At 47.2% G+C, this 22634-nt stretch overlaps 1 protein-coding gene across 1 annotated transcript in view; it reads left to right on the top strand.

Moving 5' to 3' along the window:
• Positions 1-4223: 4223 nt before the first annotated feature.
• abca4b (ATP-binding cassette, sub-family A (ABC1), member 4b) overlaps positions 4224-22634 on the top strand; it is a 30325-nt gene continuing 11914 nt past the window's right edge. Inside the window, exons 1-17 of the mRNA XM_024262264.2 lie at positions 4224-4544; positions 4615-4708; positions 4838-4979; positions 5065-5204; positions 5460-5587; positions 5661-5858; positions 7212-7301; positions 10410-10647; positions 10986-11125; positions 11214-11330; positions 12438-12635; positions 14480-14685; positions 18172-18348; positions 19878-20100; positions 20426-20647; positions 20785-20989; positions 21068-21160. Of these exons, the coding sequence (XP_024118032.1) occupies positions 4479-4544; positions 4615-4708; positions 4838-4979; positions 5065-5204; positions 5460-5587; positions 5661-5858; positions 7212-7301; positions 10410-10647; positions 10986-11125; positions 11214-11330; positions 12438-12635; positions 14480-14685; positions 18172-18348; positions 19878-20100; positions 20426-20647; positions 20785-20989; positions 21068-21160 (2677 nt within the window). The 5' untranslated portion in view covers positions 4224-4478. The remainder of the gene's footprint in view (positions 4545-4614; positions 4709-4837; positions 4980-5064; positions 5205-5459; positions 5588-5660; positions 5859-7211; positions 7302-10409; positions 10648-10985; positions 11126-11213; positions 11331-12437; positions 12636-14479; positions 14686-18171; positions 18349-19877; positions 20101-20425; positions 20648-20784; positions 20990-21067; positions 21161-22634) is intronic.

Raw genomic sequence — 22634 nt, 5'->3', positions numbered from 1 at the left:
GTAACGGGGTATAATTTAGCTGCACCAGTTCTGATAGTTTGGGAGAGAAGTGAACACCTAGATATTTGATATTGCCTGATTTGACCGATATTGAGAGTGATTGCTCAGCGTTACTGTTTAGTGATAATAAAACTGATTTATTCATATTAATTGAATATTCTGAGATGGAGGAGAATTTGTTAATAATTGTTATTGTTTCACTTATAGAACATGATTTATGTAAAAAAAAGTAATGTCATCCGCATAGAGACTAATTTTATGATTGCCATGATTTGTTTTAACTCCTTTAATGTTCTCATTCTGTCTTATTGCTGCAGCCAGAGGCTCGATGAATATTGCAAAGAGAGAGGGGGAGAGTGGACAACCCTGTCTGGTTCCTCTTCCAAGAAAAAACCTGCTGGACGTCTGTTTGTCCGTTCTGACTGAAGCATTTGGGTTATGATATAATATTTTAATCCAATCAATGAATGATTCTCCAAATCCGAACTTGTGGAGAGCAGCGATGAGAAACTTCCAGTTGACTCTGTCGAAAGCTTTTTCAGCATCCAACGAGAGTATGTTCATTTCCTGTTTTTTAATAGTGGCAATGTCTATGACGTTAATAAGTCTGCGGACATTGTCATTCGATTGTCTACCTTTAATAAATCCAGTTTGATCATGGTGAATTATATGCGGAGTAATTTTTTCTATTCTCTGTGCTAATGCTTTACAAATAATTTTAACGTCTGCATTGATCAGGGAGATGGGACGATAGCTGGAAGGAGTTGTGGGATCTTTCTCTGGTTTGAGAAGAAGCATTATATTTGCTGAATTCATGTTTGGTGGAAGTAACTGATTTTCCTTTATAAATCTAACCATTTTATAAAAAGTTTCTGCAAGCTGTTCCCAGAATTCTTTGTAAAACTCAGCGGGAAAGCCATCCGGCCCCGGAGCTTTGTTGTTCGGCATAAGCAGCAGAGCATCATGAAGTTCAGATGATGAGAGCGGCGAGTCTAAGTCTGTGATTTGATCTTCATTTAATCTGGGAAGGTTTACATTATTAAGAAATGAATGGACGCTTTGCTCTGATAAATTGATCTCTGAGGTGTATAAGTTCTTATAAAACTCCTCATTTAACGTCAGCAGGGATGAAGCTCTGCAGCTTCAGCAGGTGCTTTGCTTCAAAATGGATGGCTGTCTTTTTCCTGCCCGTGTTGAGCTGAGAGATTAGAGCAATCAGATTAGGAGTCCTGCTGACCTGCAGCAGAGCGCGGCTGGAGCTCACTTCAGCTGTTTCCCAGCCAGGTTGTTGTTGGACTTTGTTCTGCCGTGTGGTCGGACGACTGCTTCACATGCCGAGGCTGCTTTCTTCTAAAGGTGCTCCTCAAACATCCGTGAGCTGTTGAACTCAAAAGGTGAGTGTTTGTCTTGTGGTCTGAGCCTCTGATGTGGGGTAGTTCTTGTTAGAACATGTCAGACGGAGCCAGTTCTTCATGGTGCTGCCGGATGTTCAACAGAGATCCTGGTCCTTCTCTCTGGTTCAACTTAGAGCAGGAACAATGAAAAACATCTGGATGTAGCATCCTTTCATGAAGACGACATTCAAAGCTAAAGTTGAAATCATTCAATAAACTTGCCCCTCCCCTCGGTTTTAAATACACCTTAGACATTTAGGACCCTTGGTGGGGGGGTGCTTGGACATCACAGCCAGCAAACAGTCGATGTCCTTTCAGTGCCCCTTCCGCCAATTTTAACCGCACCATAGACATGTAGAACACGCACGCATCACACAAGGAAGGTGGGACCTTCGACCTTCTGTCCCCTACCCCATCCCTGGCGGGGGTGCGGGGAACCTCGGCCTGGTGGTCTAGTCTCTTGGGTGCCGGTCTCCTGGGCCCGGCGGTCTCCTCCCCACGCCGGGAGTGGGATCCCCGAGATTTAAGATCTAGCAGGGGATCAATCTACATCGGAGCCGGGGGGTGTCCAGGTCTCGGTGGTGCGGAGTCCGGTCCTTGCTCTCGAGAACTAGTCCTCTCCTTAACTCCATCAGTGGATGTACCTGGTCGGGTTCACATCACTCCTTGGGGACCTCTGTTTCTCTTGGGTGTGCCTCTTCTTAGCGGGGGTGGGTGGCCCCTCCCTCACTACCCCCTTAATCTCCCGCAGCGGGGGCGGGCGGTTGTCTGGAGCATCGGGGTGGGTTGCCTTTGGGGGGCCCTGGCTAGTACCTGGTGTGGGGTGGGGCGGGGTAGTGGTGGTGGGATGCTCGTCTGGAGTTGGGGGGCCTCGCGCTGGCCCTCCTGGCGGGGTGGGGGGACTGCTCTTCTGGCTGGGCTGGGGGCTGCGCTCTCTGTGCTCCTGTGCCTTCCTGCTCTTGGGTGTGGGGGGCCTCTGCAGTGGTCCTGCTTGTCACGGTCTGGGTGTTTGGCAGGATTGCCTGGCGGGTGGATTCTCTCTGCAGCCCCATGGCGGGTGTTGGGGGGTCTTGGCTGCTGCCCCGGCGGGGGGTCCTGGTGTGGGGATGGCCGGGCCCTCTCCCCCTTTTTTACATTCCACTAACATCCACCTCAGTGAAACATAAACACTCACCTGAGCACAGGTGTCAGCTCACCTTAGCACTAATAGTATGTGTGACAGAACGAAAGGCTTTATTTGTGTCGGTTTGTATGATTGTGTTTGTGTGAGCTGCAGTTGTATTGTGTACATTTTGACTAGTTTATATATGGAGAATATTTAAGCCAACGGATATGTCTGTTACAACTGAGTATGTGTAGACAGGCCCCGCCCATTCCAGCTATTTATACCTGGTTGTTTTATGATTTTAACCCCCCGGCTCCCATTACCATCTTCGACCCCCTCTTATACCTTTCTGTTGTGCCCTTAGCCTCCAGCCCCTTCTTCTTTTCCATCCAGTCCAACACAAAAAAAGAGATATAAACATAATTAATATAAATAAAGATTAGCTTAAAACACAACAGGGATTTATACTCAATAAACCTGTAGTGACACGATGCTCTCAGCTCAGATCTGCTCAGCTGTGAGACAGGACAAGTAAAAAAAAATAAAAAATCATTCAGCTGTCGCGAGAAGCTGAAGCAGGCGTTGCTTTCATGAAGGGCCCAACAGCAGCTTCAGCTGTTTCCCTGCAGACCTGGACTGGGGTTCAGGTCTGCAGGTCCAGCCCAAACCCTCATCCCTCCATCACTGTTCTGGTGTTTTGCTGAACACTGCTGCAAATGTTTTTAGAGGAATGACTTCATGAAGTGGAGCTGCGCTGGAAGCTGGTTTGTTGCTCAGAGTACACTGGAGTCAAACTTTGACTTGAGAGGAAATTGCATTAATCTGAATGTAAACACAGCTGTCAGCAGACTCCCTGACCCGCTGGGTCAGCACCGAGGACAGACCTGAGGTCTGACGGAGACCTGCTGGACTCACCTGATCAGGCTGGTTGATCCGCAGCTGGTTCATTTCCACACTGTATTTTAGGATCCAAAAAACGTTCCTTTCTTAAATTTAGTCTTCATTTATGAAGGACAGATTTCTTAACAGATTCACTTCTGTCCTGTAAAACATTGAACGCTTTTCTTTAGCAGTTAATCAGTTCGGACTATGAGCAGATCAGTGATGTCACGTTGAAGCTCCAGAGACTCAGACAGACGTGGACTTGTTGCTCAGAGACATCAGGTGCTCCTCCTGACTTGTTTCTGGGATTCTCTGGTTTTGGAGAGTACACCACCCAGGTGAAAGCCTCCCTTTAAAAGAAATTACCCCCCATCCCACACTGCCGAGAATTGTTTGAGGCTAAAACCAAAAACCTTCCAACAAGTTACAGAAGAGTTTTGTCAGTTGTGCCAAAGCCAGAGGGAGTCCGGTTTGGGGAGCACAGAAGTTCTTCTCTGCTTTTTGTAGATGAGGATGTTGTGCTGCTTTTGTCAGAATCCAAAGACCTTCAATGACCTTCAATGATCTTCAATGTTAACAGGAGCAGTTTGCAGTCAGGTGAGAACCAACTAGAAGAAGAATGAAGCAACGGTACTCTTCTGAATAGTGAAGGTTTGCTGTCATGGAGTAGTGGAGAACTGTTGCCTCTGGTGGAACGGTTGGTGTCTGGGTTGAGGGGGGACGGTGGAAAGGTGCAGCGGACACAGTAAAAGTGTGTTGGTGCAGAGAAGAAGGAGCTGAAAGGCAAAGATGGGGTGTTACTGGTCTATGTTCCTGCCTCACATGTGAGTATTCAAATGTCAGTGGGAGGGGCCTCCGTCTGAGATGGACTCAAAATAATGCTGGTTGAATACATAGCCGTGGATTCATGTTGCTGGTTGTTGTTGAGAAACATCCATTCAGGGTCACAGAAAGGACCCGTTCCAAAAACATGTTGGTCTTTGCAGAATTTCTCCCCCAGACGTTGTTGGGACGCACTGGCCCCACGCTGACCCTGTGATGATTTCTGCTGCTCCGTCTGATGAGCGGTTCAGAGGCTCGGCCTGAGCGGCAGTGCGATGAAGACGGGCTCTCAGATCCGTTTGCTCCTCTGGAAGAACTGGACTCTTCGTAGGAGACAGAAGGTGAATGTTGATGAAGAGTGGAGTCTTCATCTGGTCCTCAGAGTCTGACTCTCTATGCTGCCATATCTAGAAACGCCTGCTGGTTGAGATCTTCTGGCCGGTTCTGTTGTTCATTGGTCTGGTGTGGCTGAGGAAGGCCAACCCCCTGTACCAGCAGCATGAATGTAAGTAACGGTCATGAATGGTTCAGGGCCGTCCTCATTAGATGAGTGGCGTCTCATCCCTTTGGCGAGCCTCCACTCTGCAGATTATGAGTCCTGGTTTGCCCTTTGCTGTGCTGTGCGTGTGAACAGGTCACTTCCCCAACAAGGCCATGCCCTCCGCTGGGATCCTGCCCTGGATCCAGGGAATCTTCTGCAACGCCAACAACCCATGTTTCAGATATCCAACAGGTGGAGAGTCTGCAGGCGTGGTGTCCAACTACAACAACTCAGTGTGAGTGTCACTGCGCTCCATGAAAGTTACACATCTTTACCTGCTGCTCTGGACTTTCTGTGGTTCTATTCTTGTCCTGATCTAGGTTGGCACGGTTCTACGTTGACATTCAGGAGCTTCTGCTAAACCAGACAGACATCCAGAACTTTGGGAGACTGTGGCGGGAGCTGACGTCTTTCTCAGACTTCATGGACGTTTTACGCAGAAACCCTTCTGCTGTTTCAGGTAAAGGTAGTTTGGTCATAGCTGCACCCTGGAGGGAATTTTGAACTTCCAAAATAATTGGTAGAAATTAGGGGTCCCAAGAGTCTTTTCTGGTGCCTCAGGTTCACCTGAAGGAACAGAGGACAGCATTGTTCTTCCAGTAAACAGAACTCTACCAAAGGATAATTATGTTAACTCTTTAACAGCTGGAGTCCTTTCAGACCAGGACAGTTGGGTCATGGTTCTGGTTCTGACAGAGTCTGGTCTTCATTGTAGGCCGTGGGCTGAGAGTAGAAGATATTCTAAAGGATGATGAGGTTCTCACAGCGTACCTCCTCAGAGATGTTGGTCTTTCAGAGTCCATCCTGTACCAGCTGCTCAATGCAAAGCTGCGCCTGGAACAGGTGAGACAGACATTCTAGCTCCCAGCAGTCAACACGTACTAAACCCTCGCTGACATTCTCTTATTGCTCTCAGTTTGCATTCGGGGTCCCAAACCTTCAGCTCAAAGACATAGCATGCAGCCAGGCGCAGCTGGAGCGCTTCATCATCTTCCCGAGTCGCATGGGACTCCATGGAGTCCGCAACGCCATGTGTGCCCTCAGCCAGCAGCGGCTGCAGAGGATAGAGGACGTCCTCTACGCTAACCTGGACTTCTTCAAGATCTTCAAGCTGGTAAGTGATCCTGAAAGAGATGTCTGCCCCTCATGGCTGGGGGGAGGGGGGGGCATAGAGGGCTGCATTTCTCCTGAATTTTTGACAAACTTCGTCCTCCTATTTTCTAAGTGGCTGGACACAGAGAAGCAAGACAAACAACAGTGGGTGGAGCTTAGAGACACCTGCCAGAAAGACCACCCAGCTGCATTTAGAGAGTCAGACTCAGTGGGCGGAGCTTAGAGAGGGCTGCCCCTTAAGGGCACTCTGCTCCCGTGATGGAGTCCGTCTCAGTGGGCGGAGCTTAGACACTCGCCCTAAAGCCATCATGCTGCCGCAGCCACGCTGAGCTCAGGTTCGGGCAGGGTGAATCAGCTGACTGGCTCACTGAAATTCCCATGGCTTTATCCGTCTTGGCCTGTTTCTTTAATTGGCTTAAGCCTGCCCCCCCCCCCAACACACAGACTTGTATAGCGTTCTGTGTGTGATGGGGGAGGGAGGGGAGAGTTAGAGTGCACTGAGCTGCTGATATGAAGAAATGTGAAATGAGTTATGTGATGGACGTCGTGAAGGTCACACCCCTCCCTCTGAGGATCTGTCAATCAAATGTTGGAGGTGGGGGCCAGCAGGCACCACATGCTTCTACTGAGGCCTCTGACTGGTCAATTTATAACTTGAACTACGGAAAAAAATCCTGAATAAAAGATGATTAAAAAGATGTTAAAAAAGTATCAGATCCAGAATGTTTATTCTGACCAGCAGAACGACGGATAACAGCAGTTAGTTTCTCTTTAGAAGTCTATGGGGCTCAGAAGGTACTTCCTGTTCGGAACGCCGGGGGGGAGGGGGCACTCAGTCCAGTTCTCACATCAGTCAATGGTTGTGACTGAGAAAGCAGCTGTGAGTGTCATCACAGGTTCCCATGGCAACAGAGGCCGTCATTCCCATAACAAGACCCGACTTTAGGGTCCATAAGCGACAGACACTGATCCCCTCCCCACTGAAAGTTTAGGACTGGGGGGTACTGAGGGTTGTATCTGATTCTTAACAGATTTGAGGGGATGACAAAGGGAGGGGTCTCAGTATTTCAATGCCTCTGACTCAGCCAGCCCCCCACCCCCACACACACACCCATGTATGCTTTATTTAATGCAGGAGGAAGGAAATTCCTTGGGAAGGATATTCCAGAGTTTGGTGGGTTTGTCCCTCTCAACATTCCGGACTGAGCCGGAGTTTCCTAGCGGCTCCAGAGACTGTTCTCAGAGAGACTGCAGAGAATCATTTCATACAAACTGGGGGTGGGGTGGGTGGGGGGGGGTGTTGTGTTATGTCCATCAGGACAGAGGAACTCATCCCTGCTTCTCGTCTCCACAGATGCCTCAAGTTCTGCACAGTGGATCTCCTGGGATCGATCTGCACTTCTGGGGCCAAGTCCTCAGGACAGCGTCTGACAAGATCCAGACAGTAAGAACCCCAGCTGTCCTGCAGGATCTGATGTTCCAGTCTTTGCAGTTCTGCAGAAAACCCTGTTTTTGTTGTCATCGGGTTGAGTTTTGGTTGCAGAGGTGGCTGCAGGCGGTCTCCGAGTCACGGCTGCAGGCGTGCTCCGAGTCACGGCTGCAGGCGGTCTCCGAGTCACGGCTGCAGGCGGTCTCCGAGTCACGGCTGCAGGCGTGCTCCGAGTCACGGCTGCAGGCGTGCTCCGAGTCACGGCTGCAGGCGTGCTCCGAGTCACGGCTGCAGGCGTGCTCCGAGTCACGGCTGCAGGAGTTCCGCTGAACAACAGCACAGCCGCCTTCATATGGTTTATCCAAGAATGTTAATTTTGTTATTCAATTGTTTATTATTTCTGGGAAATTCCATCTTCACGAATGTAAATGGTCAAATTCACAACCCTATTTTAATTTATTCTATCTGGACCTTAAATCATATTATAAAACAATAGAACACATGCAAAATCTGAAGGCTTCAAGAACATTTAATATTTTACAGGAACTTCATGTTTTTTCATTTTTTTTTTCTTTTTTTTTTTGTTTACACATATATATTGTAACCCCCTGGTTTGTTGATGTTGTTGTGCCAGTTGCACCGTACTTGTGGTGTTTTCTGTTACCTATTGTTAAATAATATAAAACTGAATATGGACATTTGTAAATTGAAAGAATATTTAATAAAGATTGGGAAAAAGAAACAAAAAAAAAATAACAGCACAGCCGCTGAAGCCATAATGGATTTTAGTCCCTGCAGAAGAGAAAGAGGAAATAATATTAATAACCACAAACTGATCTGAGAATAAAAACGTTTCCATCAACCACGACATTAAACACAGGTTCATGTTAAAAGTGGAGTAGACTCTGCTGTCAGAGATCCTTCACAGCAGCAGAGGGTTGGTGAACCTGATCAGATCTGGAGAGGAGCAACAATGAGGTTATGAAATGTCCTGCAACGCCGTTACAGTCTTCAGTTCTACTGCTTTTCAGAGCACAGGAAAGCGTGCAGTCAGGAGGTAACAAGAAGCTCGGACTCGGATCTGTGAACTCTGTCGTTTGTAGATGAGAAGCTGCTGGTGTTCTCAAAGCAGAACCGAAGATCTGTTAGTTCAGACTTTTCCAGATCTGTGACGGGACTCGGATGTGGCCGTCGGCACATCCACAGCATCACTTCCCTGGATGGGAGGGACAATAAGCCAGAGAGGGTTGGGGGGGCGGGGGAGGGGATGGGGTCTGCAAATTCCTTTTAGGTGACTCTTCCTTTAGGCGGGACGTTTGTGTCGCTGTGGTGACAGAATGTCTCTGCGCTTCCTCAGCCACGTAATCAAGGAAACACTAACAAAATAATGGGGGGGGGGCTCTAGATCTCTACCACTGAAACCATGGAGACCAGCAGCTTGTGTCTGCTCTGGACGATGGGGATGCTCCTCATCATGGGATGAGCGACGCCTAATCAACACGTCAGAAAAACATATCTGTTTTCATGTTTTTATGTTTTCTTATTTTTCTTTTTTCATGTTTTGCATATTTTCAATTCAATTCAATTTTATTTCCATAGCCCAAAATCACAAAGGAAATTTGCCTCATTGGGCTTCATGCAGGTAATTTACAGATGGTGAAAATTAGTCATAAAATATGAAAAAATAGCTAAAAACTAAACCGACTAAATAAACTGGTTATCCCTGCCCTTAGACCCTCCCTCCCAATAAGGAAAAACTCCTAAAAAACTGAGTCAGGACAGAAGAAGGAACCTTAGGGATTCCCACATGAAGGAGAGATCCTATCCCAGGACGGACAGGAGATACCAGAACAGTTAAAGAAAGATTAGCGGCCGTAGTGCAGTGGTAGGGCGGTCGACTCCTAATTGGAAGATTGCGGGTTCGATTCCCGCCTTGCCCACCCATGTGTCGAAGTGTCCTTGGGCAAGACACTGAACCCCCAATCGCCTCTGGTGGAGGTTGGCGCCAGCACTGGAGCCACCACCAGTGTGTGAATGGGGGGATGGATCTGTGATTGTGAAGCGCTTTGGGTCCTTGAAGGAGGGTAGAAAGTCCCATACAAGTATACGCCATTTACCATTCCTACAACTACGTATTTAAATAAAGTTATTTCATTTTCAGGCTTTATGTTTTCATGTTTTGACGTTTTTAGGTTTTGGTCTTTTTCATGTTTTCAGGGTTTTTCTGTTCTTCAGGTTTTTCTGTTTTCATGTTTTTCATATTTTCATGTTTTCATGGTTTTAGGTCTGTATGTTTTCAGGATTTCAGGTTTTCATGTTTTTAGGGGGGCGTGTAAAGAAGCAGGTTTAACAAATTTAGAGTTCAAACTTGCACTCAGAGTTGACAGACCCAGAGTTTTTGGTTTCAGAACAGCTGAAAAGAGTTTGTTCAGTCAACTCTGAGTTGCTGGAACCAGAATCAGGTGCTAGCGTCGAGACCATAAAAAGCCTGATCAATGAAGCAAAGGCACCACGATTCACCATGGCAACAGGAACACCTTTAGGGTTCATACTTCACGGTGACAGAAATTGATGAGTTCCTACAAGCATATGCGACTACCAGGACATTTTCCACAAAAAGAGCAACACAGCTGCAGTGGCAGAACAGAGAGAGTTGGTGTGGACGAGAAATCCCCTTAATTCCATAAATGACAATTTTTCGTAAAAATTAAAAGCGCATTTTAAAGTCTACTCTTCCTCAGTTTCAGTGGGATTCGTAAATTCAATCCAATATATTTCCTGCAGAGTAACAATGTCGTCATTCAAAAGCTTTTCTAGAATGTACCAACGCTAATCCTGTGAACCTCTTAATCACTCTGAGGGGTTTGTGCCCAGAAAAACAACCAAAATAGCTGAACAGTGCTTGAGCGCGAGGTAAACTCTCCTGACGATTCTGCCACCAGCGGCCTTACTGATGTGCTCAGCTCCCCGGTGTTATGAAGAAAACTACCATTTGCAAAAAAACATAATGCAAAAAATGTTTTATTTATCCTTCTTCCTGTCTGTTGAACATCCCGTTTCTGAAGGTGGATCCAAGTCTTTTGAGGATTTGCTGAATAAAATCATCTTTCTGTCTTTGTGCAGCTGATGGAGCGGGACAGTTCCCAGGAGTTCCTGAAGGCCGTTTCTCCGTTCTTTCAAGCTGGAGGCCCTTCCTCCTTCACCCAGCTGATGTCCAGTGTGTCTGGCCTTTTCTGTGGGTACCCAGAAGGGGGGGGCTCCAGGGTCCTGTCCTTCAACTGGTACGAAGACAACAACTACAAGGTGTTTCTGGGAGTGAACGGCAGCAAAAAGCATGACTACGTCTACGATGACACGGCCAGTAAGTTGATGAGCGGAGCCGTTCCTCTGCTGTCATCATCATGAGGAACCATGTCTGTAAATACTGACGTCTGAGAAGAACTGAGATGTTTGTTCAGAGCTGCTGGATCAGCGGACAGTCCTCACTTCTCTGATCTTTAACGTTTCATAAGGAAGTTCTGCACTGAGTTGCAGTTTTAAAAAACATTGAAGGACGAGATCTTTTGTCCACAAAACTTGATCAGAGTTGACTCAAAGTGGTGAAAAATAATGATTTCAGGCTGGAGCGAGTTCTCTTACTGTGATGTTCATCTCTGTCTCCTCACTAACATCCACCTGACTGAACTCTGTTCCCCAAAGCTCCGTTCTGCAACGCTCTCATGCAGACGCTGGAGTCCAACCCCGTCACCAGGATCATGTGGAGCGCCGTCAAGCCCCTCCTGATGGGGAAGATCTTATACGCTCCAGACTCTCCTGCCGCCCGCAAGATCATGAAGAGCGTAAGAGTCGGTCTGATGCTCAGACTGTCATGTTTCTGGACCTTCTACAAGAAGTTTCGTCAGTGACGGTGTGTGTTTGTGTGTCCAGGCAAACACAACCTTCGAGCAGCTGGAGAGGCTCCAGAATATGGCCAAGGCCTGGCAGGAGGTGGGACCCCAGCTCCAGGCGTTCTTCAACCACAGTGTCCAGATGAACATGATCCGGGTATGAGTCATAGGGTGGACACGACCCCCACTCACACGTCCGTCACTGTCAGGAGAGGGGGGACATCAGAGGAAAGGTTTGCTTCCTTTAGACCAGTTTTCTTCCGTGGATGACAGAAGTTCCATCAAAGCATCACAGAATCGTGTAGGCTCTGGAAAAGTCCTGCTAACGATAACCACTGAGTTGACTGTTGTGCCATGTACAGATTTGGTTTACAAAAATGAAAAAGTAAGTGGACTGACCCCTGACATTAGTTTCAAAACTCAGAATCTGAAAAAAAAATCACCATTTCAGCAGCAATTATGTCCAGAAACTCGTCTCAGGTCAGTCAGAGGAAGACTTTGGACTTCAGTCCGCCCTCAAGACGAGGAGCTCAGACAAAGAACCTGAAGGTTCTGGTCTAGAGTGGTTCCCAGTCTTGGTTCCTGGTGAACATTGTCCTGCAGGTTTTAATGCTGAAGGTCATCGACATCAGCAGAAGTCTGAGGGTTCCCTTCAATTCTGTGATGATAAAATCTTGAATATTTGACAGATATTGAACTAAGTTGTATCTCTATCTACTTGTCTCTTCTTTATCTTTTATTTTCATGTAGTTCTCCATGCCTCTGTTTGGTGCAGAGTGATTCATGTGTTGTTCCTCTTTCCCACTCCCCTCTGGGGGAGCGGGAGCGATCCCAGATTCCAGGTGGATCGTCTGTGCTCATGTTCTTGGCTGTGGACCACGCCTCTGGCTCAACTTGCACCCCCCACATGTCCCAGTTCCATCTGCATGAAGTCCATCTGCTACACTATTCCAACCCGTAGTCTCTCCCTCTAGTCCTGTTATTTTTATTTTTTATTGACCTTTATTTAACCAGGAGATTTCAAACCTCTTTGTAGGGGAGTCCTCGCCAAGAGGGAGCTACAGTTGGTAAAAAAAATGCATAAGTTAAAATTTTAAAATTTAAAATATTAAGAAATTAAGAAAAACATTTATTTTAACAATCAAATTCAATCAATAATCCACTTACGACCAAATGTTTAGCCGAACTTTCAGCCGGTCCAGAACCATCCAGACCTAGAAGCTGGACCCTCACTGGACTCATATTGTTGCTTCGCTCCCTGCAGGACACTTTGGCGAACCCGACAGTGATGCACTTCTTGGACACCCGTCTGGCAGAAACAGAATTCAGCACCAAAGACATTCTCCGCTTCCTGAGCAGCAGAGAGGACGAGGACGGAGAGTCTGGAGCCAGCTCGTTCACCTGGAGGAACATCTTCAGTCTGATCGATCAGGTCATTCACCTGTTCAACCAGTATGGAGAGGTGAGTTCTGCCGTGAGCGGCCGGATCACGCAGACCTCAGAAAAGAACCAAAATCGGAACCAAATCATCCCAGATCCCAGTCCTCTGCAGGAACTGATGGGGTTCAGACTGAGAGGAGGAGCTACACGTGTGCACAAATATCCATACGAGTCAGAACATGCATGTGTATTTGCTATTTTAAATAAGAACATGTTCTTACCTGGTTAAATTAAGGTTAACCTTCTAACACCTGAGGTGTCGTCGGTGAAGACAAAATCTTTAACGTACATTAACTTTCAACCGTTAACACGATAATTCCAGAAGAATTATCGTGTTAACGGTTGAAAGTGACAGTAAATCAAACAGAAACACTGGAGCGCCGGTGTTAAAGGGTTGAACAACGTTGAAGCAGATATGCTGTGTTTGAAGAAGCTAAACAAATTGCTGAAACATTTTAGCAGATTTTTCGTTTTTTGTTTCGTTTCCTCTACAAACATTCTCACCGCTACATGTTCCGTTAAAAAAGCAGCTTGATGGTTTGTTCCCCTTAGATTAGAGTTAGAGCATCTCCTGACAGAGAAACAGGTCTGCTGTGTTGAAAGCGCCCCCGTCAGGCAGATCTTTGACGTCCGTGAAGTCAGATAATGAGGGAACTCCAGCAGACAGACATTCAGACGAAGACGCGTCTGCTGAGTCTGCAGAGGAGAAAGTGTGATGGTCATGATCCAGAATGACTAGAACAGGTCATTCTACATGAATAAAAAACAATTTGGTGAAAGTCTGATGGGGGGGGCAGTTGGAGAGAGTAAATGCATTAAAACTGAACTGAAAAAAACTCCCTTTCCACTGCAGACAGTAGAACTAAAGAGAAATGTAAACAGGAGACGAGTAGAAACCTGTGATGACCTTCAGGAAGAACGTCGATGACCTTCAGGAAGAACGTTTGCTCCTTTCTGAAGGTTTCATGCAGTTACATTCCATTATTCATCAGATGACTCACTAAAACATAGCGGGATGAGCACAAAAAAACGTCAGTTCACACAAAAACGTTTCCAAAACAGAAAAAAAAGTTTTGTGTTTGTACTTCGTCAGAGAGGCCAGACTGAGATGGTTTGGACATGTTCAGAGGAGAGACAGTGAATATATTGGTAGAAGGATGCTGAGTCTAGAGCTGCAGGAAAGAGGTCTAGAGGAAGACCAAAGAGGAGGTTTATGGATGCAGTGAATGAAGACATGAAGGTGGCTGGTGTTAGAGTGGAGGATGCTGAAGACAGGCTTAGATGGAGGAAACTGATTCGCTGTGGCGACCCCTGAAGGGAAAAGCCCAAAGGAAAAGAAGAAGACTTCGGCATGATGACGTGAGCCGATCATCCTGTGGGTTCAGACTGTGCAGGACTATCTAGTGTCCTGGATTTTGAAAGGAATTCAGACAGCGTGCTCACTACTTTTCTTTCGTTTATCCAAACGCCGGATATGACGTCAGCGATTTCACGAAGTCAAAATCGAATCAAACATTTCACGACGTTTATTTATGACCCGCTGTGTTCTGATGGTGAAAATGTGGATGTTTATTCAAGAAATACATTTAAAAACACATTTTTTTTGTTTGAAATTGTTCAACTGCAATGCATTATGGTCTATATTTGCTAATCTAGTGAGCATCGATGCATGCTAGTTTTTCGCAAAGACTTCTGGGAAATTTCTCGTGCACTGGATTTTGGAATGAGCACTAGAAAATGAAGAACGCAGTATATAGTGAGTGGGGGGAATTCTGACATAACTTCAGTGTTTTCCTGATGAGGAAGAGGAAGAAGAGGACCCTTCCCAGGACTAACTCGCTCTCCTCTTTCATCCCTCTCTTTTAGTGTGTCAGTCTGGATAAGTTTGTGGCCTACACAGACGAGTCCCAGATGACCCATCAGGCTTTGCACCTCCTGGAAGAGAACAAGTTTTGGGCTGGAGTGGTCTTCATGGACATGTTCCCCTGGACCAGCAGCGTCCCCCCACACGTCACGTACAAGATCCGCATGGATGTGGACGCCGTGGAGCGGACCAATAAGATCAAGGACAGGTGCGGTGCTCAAACTCTCCTGGGTCTAGTCGGTATCTGGTCTTCTTCTTCTGGTATTCCTGCAGAGTTTCTCAGAAGTTCCTGAGGGTCTCAGAGGTCTGAGTGGAACTGAAGTCTGGACTCCTGCTGGTCATGGTTCTGCAGGAACCGTTCTGATGAAGACATTCATCCACGTTTTCCTCATTTAACAGATAAACTTAAAACGTTTTGAAGACGTTTCAGCTTTGGTCCAGAATAAATTCAGCCTAAAAACCAAAGCAGTCGACCCGTTTCAGATGTTACTGCAGTGGAACCATCCTGGATGAAGGCGGGTCTCCACTGACCTGCTGAATGTTCTGGTAGTTCTGCTCTTCTACTGTATTGGAGCCCAAAGCGTCTAACAGAGAGGAGTTCTGTTCAGAACAGGAACCAGACCTATGACACTATGATCAGACCTCTCAGGTTTAGTTCCCACTCTGCCTGCCCTTGGGCAGGGCATTAACCCCCTCATGGTTCCTGATGGGTACAGGTCCCCCCGGCGAGGTTTGAGGGGGCCAGTGGGAGTCCTGCCTCTGAGCAGGTGAATAATCAGAATGTAACAGCAGCTCTGACTCAGGCTGATCCGCTTAAGCAGAACTAATGCTCCTGCAGTACACCAGGCTTAAAGGATTTGCTCTGCAGGATGTTTGATCAAATTGAACAAAGATTGGGAATTGGAACCATTTGGAACAAACCAAAGTAAAACCTGAAGTCCCAGCTGTCCTTATGGGGGGTGGGGTGGTGGTGGTGATGGGGTGGGGGGGTGGTGTACGGACGTCTGCAGGTGGAAAACAGTCAAACCTGTCTGGGGAACACAGGTGACCCTCAGAAAATGTCAGGTCATAGACCGCTCAGTGAATCGTAGAGAGACAACATTTATCTATGGGCGTGCTGCATGCGACAGGTCGTAGTGAAAACTTCTTCAACAGTAAGAGCCAGTTAGGGAGAAGTAGGTGAGACGCAGGCGTGTCTGATCGATTTGTCATGTTTTCAACCCCACGAATCCTGCAGACTGAGCGAGGATCCACTAGTGCTGTTCATGTGATATGTGCACGCTCTTTGCTGCAGCCTGACCATTGACTATATAGGAGAACTGGAATGAGTAGCCCCGCCCCCTGTCATTCCAAACAGGAAGTACCTGCAATGTCCCATAGACATCTATGTAGAAATAACCAGCTGTATTCAGTCATTCTATTAGTCAGAATAAACATTCTAGATCTGAACCCTCTCTAACATCTGACTGATAATCCTCTGTTTTCACTGATTTTTTTCTGGAGTTCTAATTATTTTCGTTCTAAGATGCTTCAGTGAAAGTAGGTGGAGTCATGTTCAACATTCAAACCATTTGATTGACAGATTCTCCAAAGCCAAGACAAGCTCTCTCCTGATTGGAGAGAGTGGTTGCCATAGAAACGAAGATTCAGACCAATCACAACTTACTGAGGACATCTGACTTCAACATGGCGGCCGACATATCATAGAAAAGTATACTGAATTGGCTTCATTTGGTTGGAGGGCGAGTCATTTTCTCTGGGTGACATATCACTCACTCAGTCCAGTTCATCTAGATCAGGGAGAGGCAGCTCCAGGCCTCGAGGGCTGCTGTGTCTGCACAATTTCCAGATAGCCAAGCTATACTCATGAATGATTACCTGTTTCAGGTGTGTCTAACTAATTACAACATGCAGGTATGTTGGAACCTGGCTGTTAGAAACAAGGACATTAGCCAATCAGAGCGTAGTCTGTGTGGACATCCTACGGCGCTTAAACATGACATGCACACCCTGTGGTACAGGACTTGTGTGCGGTCAGAAAGGAACCACCTTACTAACCTAGAGAAGGGGTGTCAAACTCAAGTCCTCGAGGGCAGACATCCTGCTGGTTTTCCAGAAACTCTGCCTTATCTGCTGCTGATTACCTGGATCAGGTGTGTTCAGCAAATAAGGAGCATCAATGGCAGGTTGGTTGGAAAACATGTAGGACACCGGTCCTCGAGGCCTGGAGTTCGACACATGAGCACTACAGTGTGATGTAAACACCGTCTGAAAGCATCACCCGTACTTCATAAGTGTGCAACTTCCATTATCCTTAGGGAGACTTTATGACACTCTGACCACACCCCTGACAATGGTACGCTCCATTTTCATGACCACCTTTGAATGGCTTACCAGCCTCAATGAAACTGAGACACACCAGTGCTCCCTTAGGATGCAGCCAGTCCTCTATGACCTCCTCCTCTCCATGACCTCCTCGTCTCTATGACCTCCTCCTCTCTATGACCTCCTCCTCTCTATGACCTCCTCCTCTCTATGACCTCCTCCTCTCCATGACCTGTTCCTCTCCATGACCTCTCCTCGCTATGACCTGCTCCTTGCTATGACCTGCTCCTCTCCATGACCTCCTCCTCTCTATGACCGGCTCCTCTCCATGATCTCCTCCTCTCTATGATCTCCTCCTCCCCATGACCTCCTCCTCTCCACGACCTGCTCCTCGCTATGACCTCCTCCTCTCTATGACCTCCTCCTCTCCATGACCTCCTCTCTATGACCTCCTCCTCTCTATGACCTGCTTCTATCCTTGACCTCCAGCCTCTCCATGACCTGCTCCTCTCTATGACCTGCTCCTCTCTATGACCTGCTCCTCTCCATGACCTCCTCCTCTCCATGACCTCCTCCTCTCTATGACCTGCTCCTCTCCATGACCTCCTCCTCTCCATGACCTCCTCCTCTCTATGACCTGCTCCTCTCCATGACCTCCTCCTCTCCATGACCTCCTCCTCTCTATGACCTGCTCCTCTCCATGACCTCCTCCTCTCCATGACCTCCTCCTCTCTATGACCTGCTCCTCTCCATGACCTCCTCCTCTCCATGACCTCCTCCTCTCTATGACCTGCTCCTCTCCATGACCTCCTCCTCTCCATGACCTCCTCCTCTCTATGACCTGCTCCTCTTCATGACCTCCTCCTCTCCATGACCTGCTCCTCTCTATGACCTGCTCCTCTCCATGACCTCCTCCTCTCCATGACCTCCTCCTCTCTATGACCTGCTCCTCTTCATGACCTCCTCCTCTCCATGACCTCCTCCTCTCTATGACCTGCTCCTCACCATGACCTGCTCCTCGCTATGACCTGCTCCTCTCCATGACCTCCTCTCCATGACCTCCTCCTCTCTAAGATCTCCTCCTCTCCATGACCTCCTCCTCGCTAAGATCTCCTCGTCTCCATGACCTCTTTCTCTCCATGAGCTGCTCCTCTTCATGACCTCCTCCTCTCCATGACCTCCTCCTCTCTAAGATCTCCTCCTCTCCATGACCTGCTGCTCTCTATGACCTCCTCCTCTCCATGACCCTCCACAGACCGGGACAACAAAAACCAGTAGAACTCGGTCCAAGTGACTAAAACTGTTTATATTGAAGTTAGTATTTTTAACAGGACCTCCTCTCACCTTCACCTCCCATCATCATTTACAGGTACTGGGACCCCGGGCCCAGAGCAGACCCTGTGGAGGACCAGCGATACATCTGGGGGGGGTTTTCTTACCTGCAGGACATGATTGAACACGGGATCATCAAGCTCCACACGGGCAACGACTGGCCGCTCGGCGTCTACGTCCAGCAGATGCCGTACCCGTGTTACGTGGATGACCTGTGAGTTTCTGCTTTCAGATCTAAAAAAAGGTTGCTGAAAGATTTTCTCCTGAATCCTCTCACATCACAAACTCCAGTTTGAATTCTTGTTCTGATGGAGAATTCTGTATTCCATCAACGTTTGCAGTTTACAACTCAAAGACAGACATTCAAATTAATTGATCCTTGAAGAAACTGAAGCTGGACAGCATTTCTGACACCGTGGTGTTCTGAAGGGATTAAACATAGACCGTCTAAATAGAACTGGACATATCGAGCGTTGAGGTCCCCCATAGGAGGTGCATTACCTTCAGCCTTCATGAAATCAAGCCAGAGCCTCCACAGTCACTTCCTGGTACGTCTACCGCGATTGCAATCAGTTGACAGCGAGGAAGTACTGTCAACCAATCAGGAGTGAACTTGTTCCGGCTTGTTCGAAGCCCACACATCTCCCACTAAAAACGGCACGGAGGAATCTGTCAATCAAACGTTGGAGGCGGGGCCAGCGGGAGCCACATGCTTTTACTGAGGCATCTGATTGGTCAGTTTCTAACTTGAATAACTGGCGATAAAGAAAAAATATCTTAAAAGAAAATAGGATTATAAAGAAAGTGTTGAGAAGGAAGCATCAGAGCAAGAATGATTATTCTGACCAATGAAATGACTGAGAAATAACTGTTTCTCAATGGAAGTTTACGGCACGTTGGCCTTTTTGCAACCTGCAGGTACTTCCTGTTTGGGACACCTGAAGGAGGGGGTTTGAGCTGTCCATTGTTTTTCACGTCAATGTCATTAAAGAAGCTCCTGTAGGTTTTATTCTGACAGTTTCTGTCAACATTCAAGATTATAATATTAGCGGATCTTTCTGCACTTCTCCAGACACTCAAAGCTCTTACAATTACAATTTGACTCATTCACACTCAGTGATGGTGGTGTACTCATAGCTGCCCCGGGGCAGACTGACAGGGGCGTGGCTTTCAGTACGCACCTATGGGCGCTATGACCATCAGGGGGACATTCATACACATCCACACACCAGTGGAACCACACAGGAGGAGGGTGGGGGTGGGGGGTTGTCTTGTTCAAGGACACACCAACGGTCGACTGGTGGGAGTGGGGATCGAACCGGCGACTCCTCCATCAACCTGCTCAAGCGCCAGAACCACTGCTGCCCAAACAGACATGTAGATGTTATCTGTGACGTCACAACACCTGATGGGTAGGGATGGGGGAGGGGCACAGTTTAGTCATTGGTAATCTGTCCTCATGTTCTGACAGCTGGAACGGTAATCACAGCACTGGTTCCTATCATGACGTGTAACTATAGAAAAGAGTTTCAGCTTCTTTGTTTCTGCAGATTCCTTAAAGGATTCATTCATAAAAACACTAGAATAATAGATTCTGTCCTTGCAAAAACCTTTTTGGTGCCTGAAAATCCCAGAGGAAGCCATGACCTCTGACCTCAAGGTCACTGAGTCCCACCTCCATAATGACCGGTGCTTCATCATAAGGTTTGCTGGTGAATCCGACTCCCTCCGCTCTGTGTGCAGCTTCATGATCACGCTGAACCGCTGCTTCCCCATGTTCATGGTGCTGGCCTGGATCTACTCCGTCTCCATGACCGTGAAGAGCATCGTTCTAGAGAAGGAGCTCCGCCTCCGGGAGACCCTGAAGGCCATGGGAGTGGACAGCGGCGTCATCTGGTACACGTGGTTCATCGACAGCTTTCTCATGATGACTGCCAGCACCGCGCTGCTCACCGCCATCGTCATGGTGAGGATCACCAGCAAAGGCTGAGTTTGGTCTGTGTGTGATGGAGCCGCATGTGGATGAGTCTGAACAGATTCCAGTTTCCTTTTCCTTTTCCCCAGTGAAAGAAGCAGGTAAGAAGCCGTGATAGTTGGGGAAATGGGTTGCTGGTTAAGCTCCAGAACCCCCAGGTGGGTCACCCTCCAGTGTTGTACTCCACCCTTGTTACATCATTGTGGTGCTCTGAGTGAGGCCAGGATCCCATTTGGTTGAACTGTATGTTCTACAAACCTCTTGTGGACAGGATCCTTCTCCGTGGACTCTAGTCGTTCTCTTTCTGTCTCCACAGGGTGGGAAGGTTCTGAACTACAGCGACCCGGTCCTGGTCTTCTTCTTCTTGCTGACGTTCACTGTGGCGACCATCATGCAATGCTTCTTAATGAGCGTTTTCTTCAGCAAAGCCAACCTGGCTGCCGCCTGCAGTGGCATCATCTACTTCACTCTCTACCTGCCTCACATCCTCTGCTTCGCCTGGCAGGACCGCATCACCAAAAACATGAAACTGGCCGCGGTGCGTTTGTGGTCTTCTGCCCAACACAATTCTCATGCTTCTAAATGCATTTTGGGCATTTGAAGGGCAAGCATTGAGATTGATATGTTAATATTGAAATGGTTTTTTTTAACCAAACCCTGTACCGTGGTTTCCAGAGCTTGCTGTCCCCAGTGGCCTTTGGCTTTGGTACTGAGTACCTGTCCCGGTATGAGGAGCAGGGCCTGGGTCTGCAGTGGAACAACATCCAGACCAGCCCTTTGGAGAAAGACTCGTATTCCTTCTCCACGTCCATCCTCATGATGACGTTGGACGCTGTCCTCTACGCCGTCCTGGCCTGGTACCTGGACAACGTGTTCCCAGGTTGATCTCATGCAGACTGCCTGATTGAAACGCCTTTAATGTGACTCTGACGAGAACACGTGACTTTGTCTCCTAAAGGACAGTATGGCATCGGCCGGCCTTTCTACTTCCCTCTGCAGCCGTCGTACTGGACACGTCCTGCACCGCCAACCACGCAGACGCCGCAGGCAGGTGAGGCAGGTGTGGAGGCTCTGGTGATGGAGGGGGTGGGGGTTGTGGATTTGAATCCATAGTTGCCATTACCCAAACACTAAGAGAAGGTTCCTTTGCCCCCCAGATTGGTTTTTGTTTAGTCCTAAGTGAAGGATTTGATTGGAGATGAGGTTTTGTCTTGGCTGCACAGACCCAGAGAAAAAGTCAGTGTTAGTAGGACAAACGTTCGGACCCTACCCTCCATCAGAGGGCGGGGTAATGCACACTCTTTACGGTTACAGTTCGGGTTAATACAACAAATGGTTTCCAATCGTGGCGGCATCTGCAGCTGTCTAGCTTGGTGACAGCTAACGGAACTTCAATAACCCTCATGCTGTTTTCGGGGGTCCAGACGACCCCACCCTGATGTGTGATCCCTCCCATGACAAAGGTGGACAGGATTTTATGTCTGCCACAGACAGCAAAGCACTGTCTTGTGGGGTCCAGATAATGTAAAGTTGACGAGGAGAGCAACTAAATCCTGTGACCAGTAACAGCATTTAGCTTTGGACCCACTTCGAATACGAGAAACTATGCAGCAACCTGCATCTAGTCTGCACATATTACGAGTCCCCAACATGAATTCCCATCAGCTTTTAATCCGGTCGCATGTGAATACATGTGAATACATGTGAATACATGTGAATACGTGTGAATACGTGTGAATACATGCGAATACATGTGAATACATGTGAATACATGCGAATACATGCGAATACATGCGAATACATGTGAATACATGTGAATACATGTGAATACATGCGAATACATGTTAATACATGCGAATACATGCGAATACATGTTAATACATGTGAATACATGTGAATACATGTGAATACATGTGAATACATGTATTCACATGTATTCACATGTGAATACCTGTGAATACATGTGAATACATGCGAATACATGCGAATACATGCGAATACATGCGAATACATGTGAATACATGCGAATACATGCTAATACATGTGAATACATGTGAATACATGTGAATACATGTGAATACATGCGAATACATGTGAATACATGTGAATACATGCGAATACATGTGAATACATGCGAATACATGCGAATACATGTGAATACATGTGAATACATGGGAATACATGCGAATACATGCGAATACATGCGAATACATGTCAATACATGTCAATACATGTCAATACATGTCAATACCATCAGCATTACTATCAACGTTTGCTATGTAGGACGACACATTAAAAGTAAAGCCCTTTTGCATTTTTATTTTGGAGTATTTTGCTAGAAAGACGAACAATGCCCCTAACATCGTTTATCGTGACTCTTGGTAGCCCTAAAATACATAAAGTGCAAATACTCTGAATAATTTATACACGATTTCTACACCCCATCTACACAAAGCAGACATTTAAACATTTTTCAACCGTTAAAAGTTTAGTTTTTTCTTTTGATAATCATAATAATTTGATGT

The sequence above is a fragment of the Oryzias melastigma genome, linkage group LG17 (genome assembly GCF_002922805.2).
Source record: "Oryzias melastigma strain HK-1 linkage group LG17, ASM292280v2, whole genome shotgun sequence".
NCBI classification, from domain to species: domain Eukaryota; kingdom Metazoa; phylum Chordata; class Actinopteri; order Beloniformes; family Adrianichthyidae; genus Oryzias; species Oryzias melastigma.
Note: the sequence above shows the minus strand (reverse complement) of the source record. Positions and strands in the feature narration are given on the sequence as shown.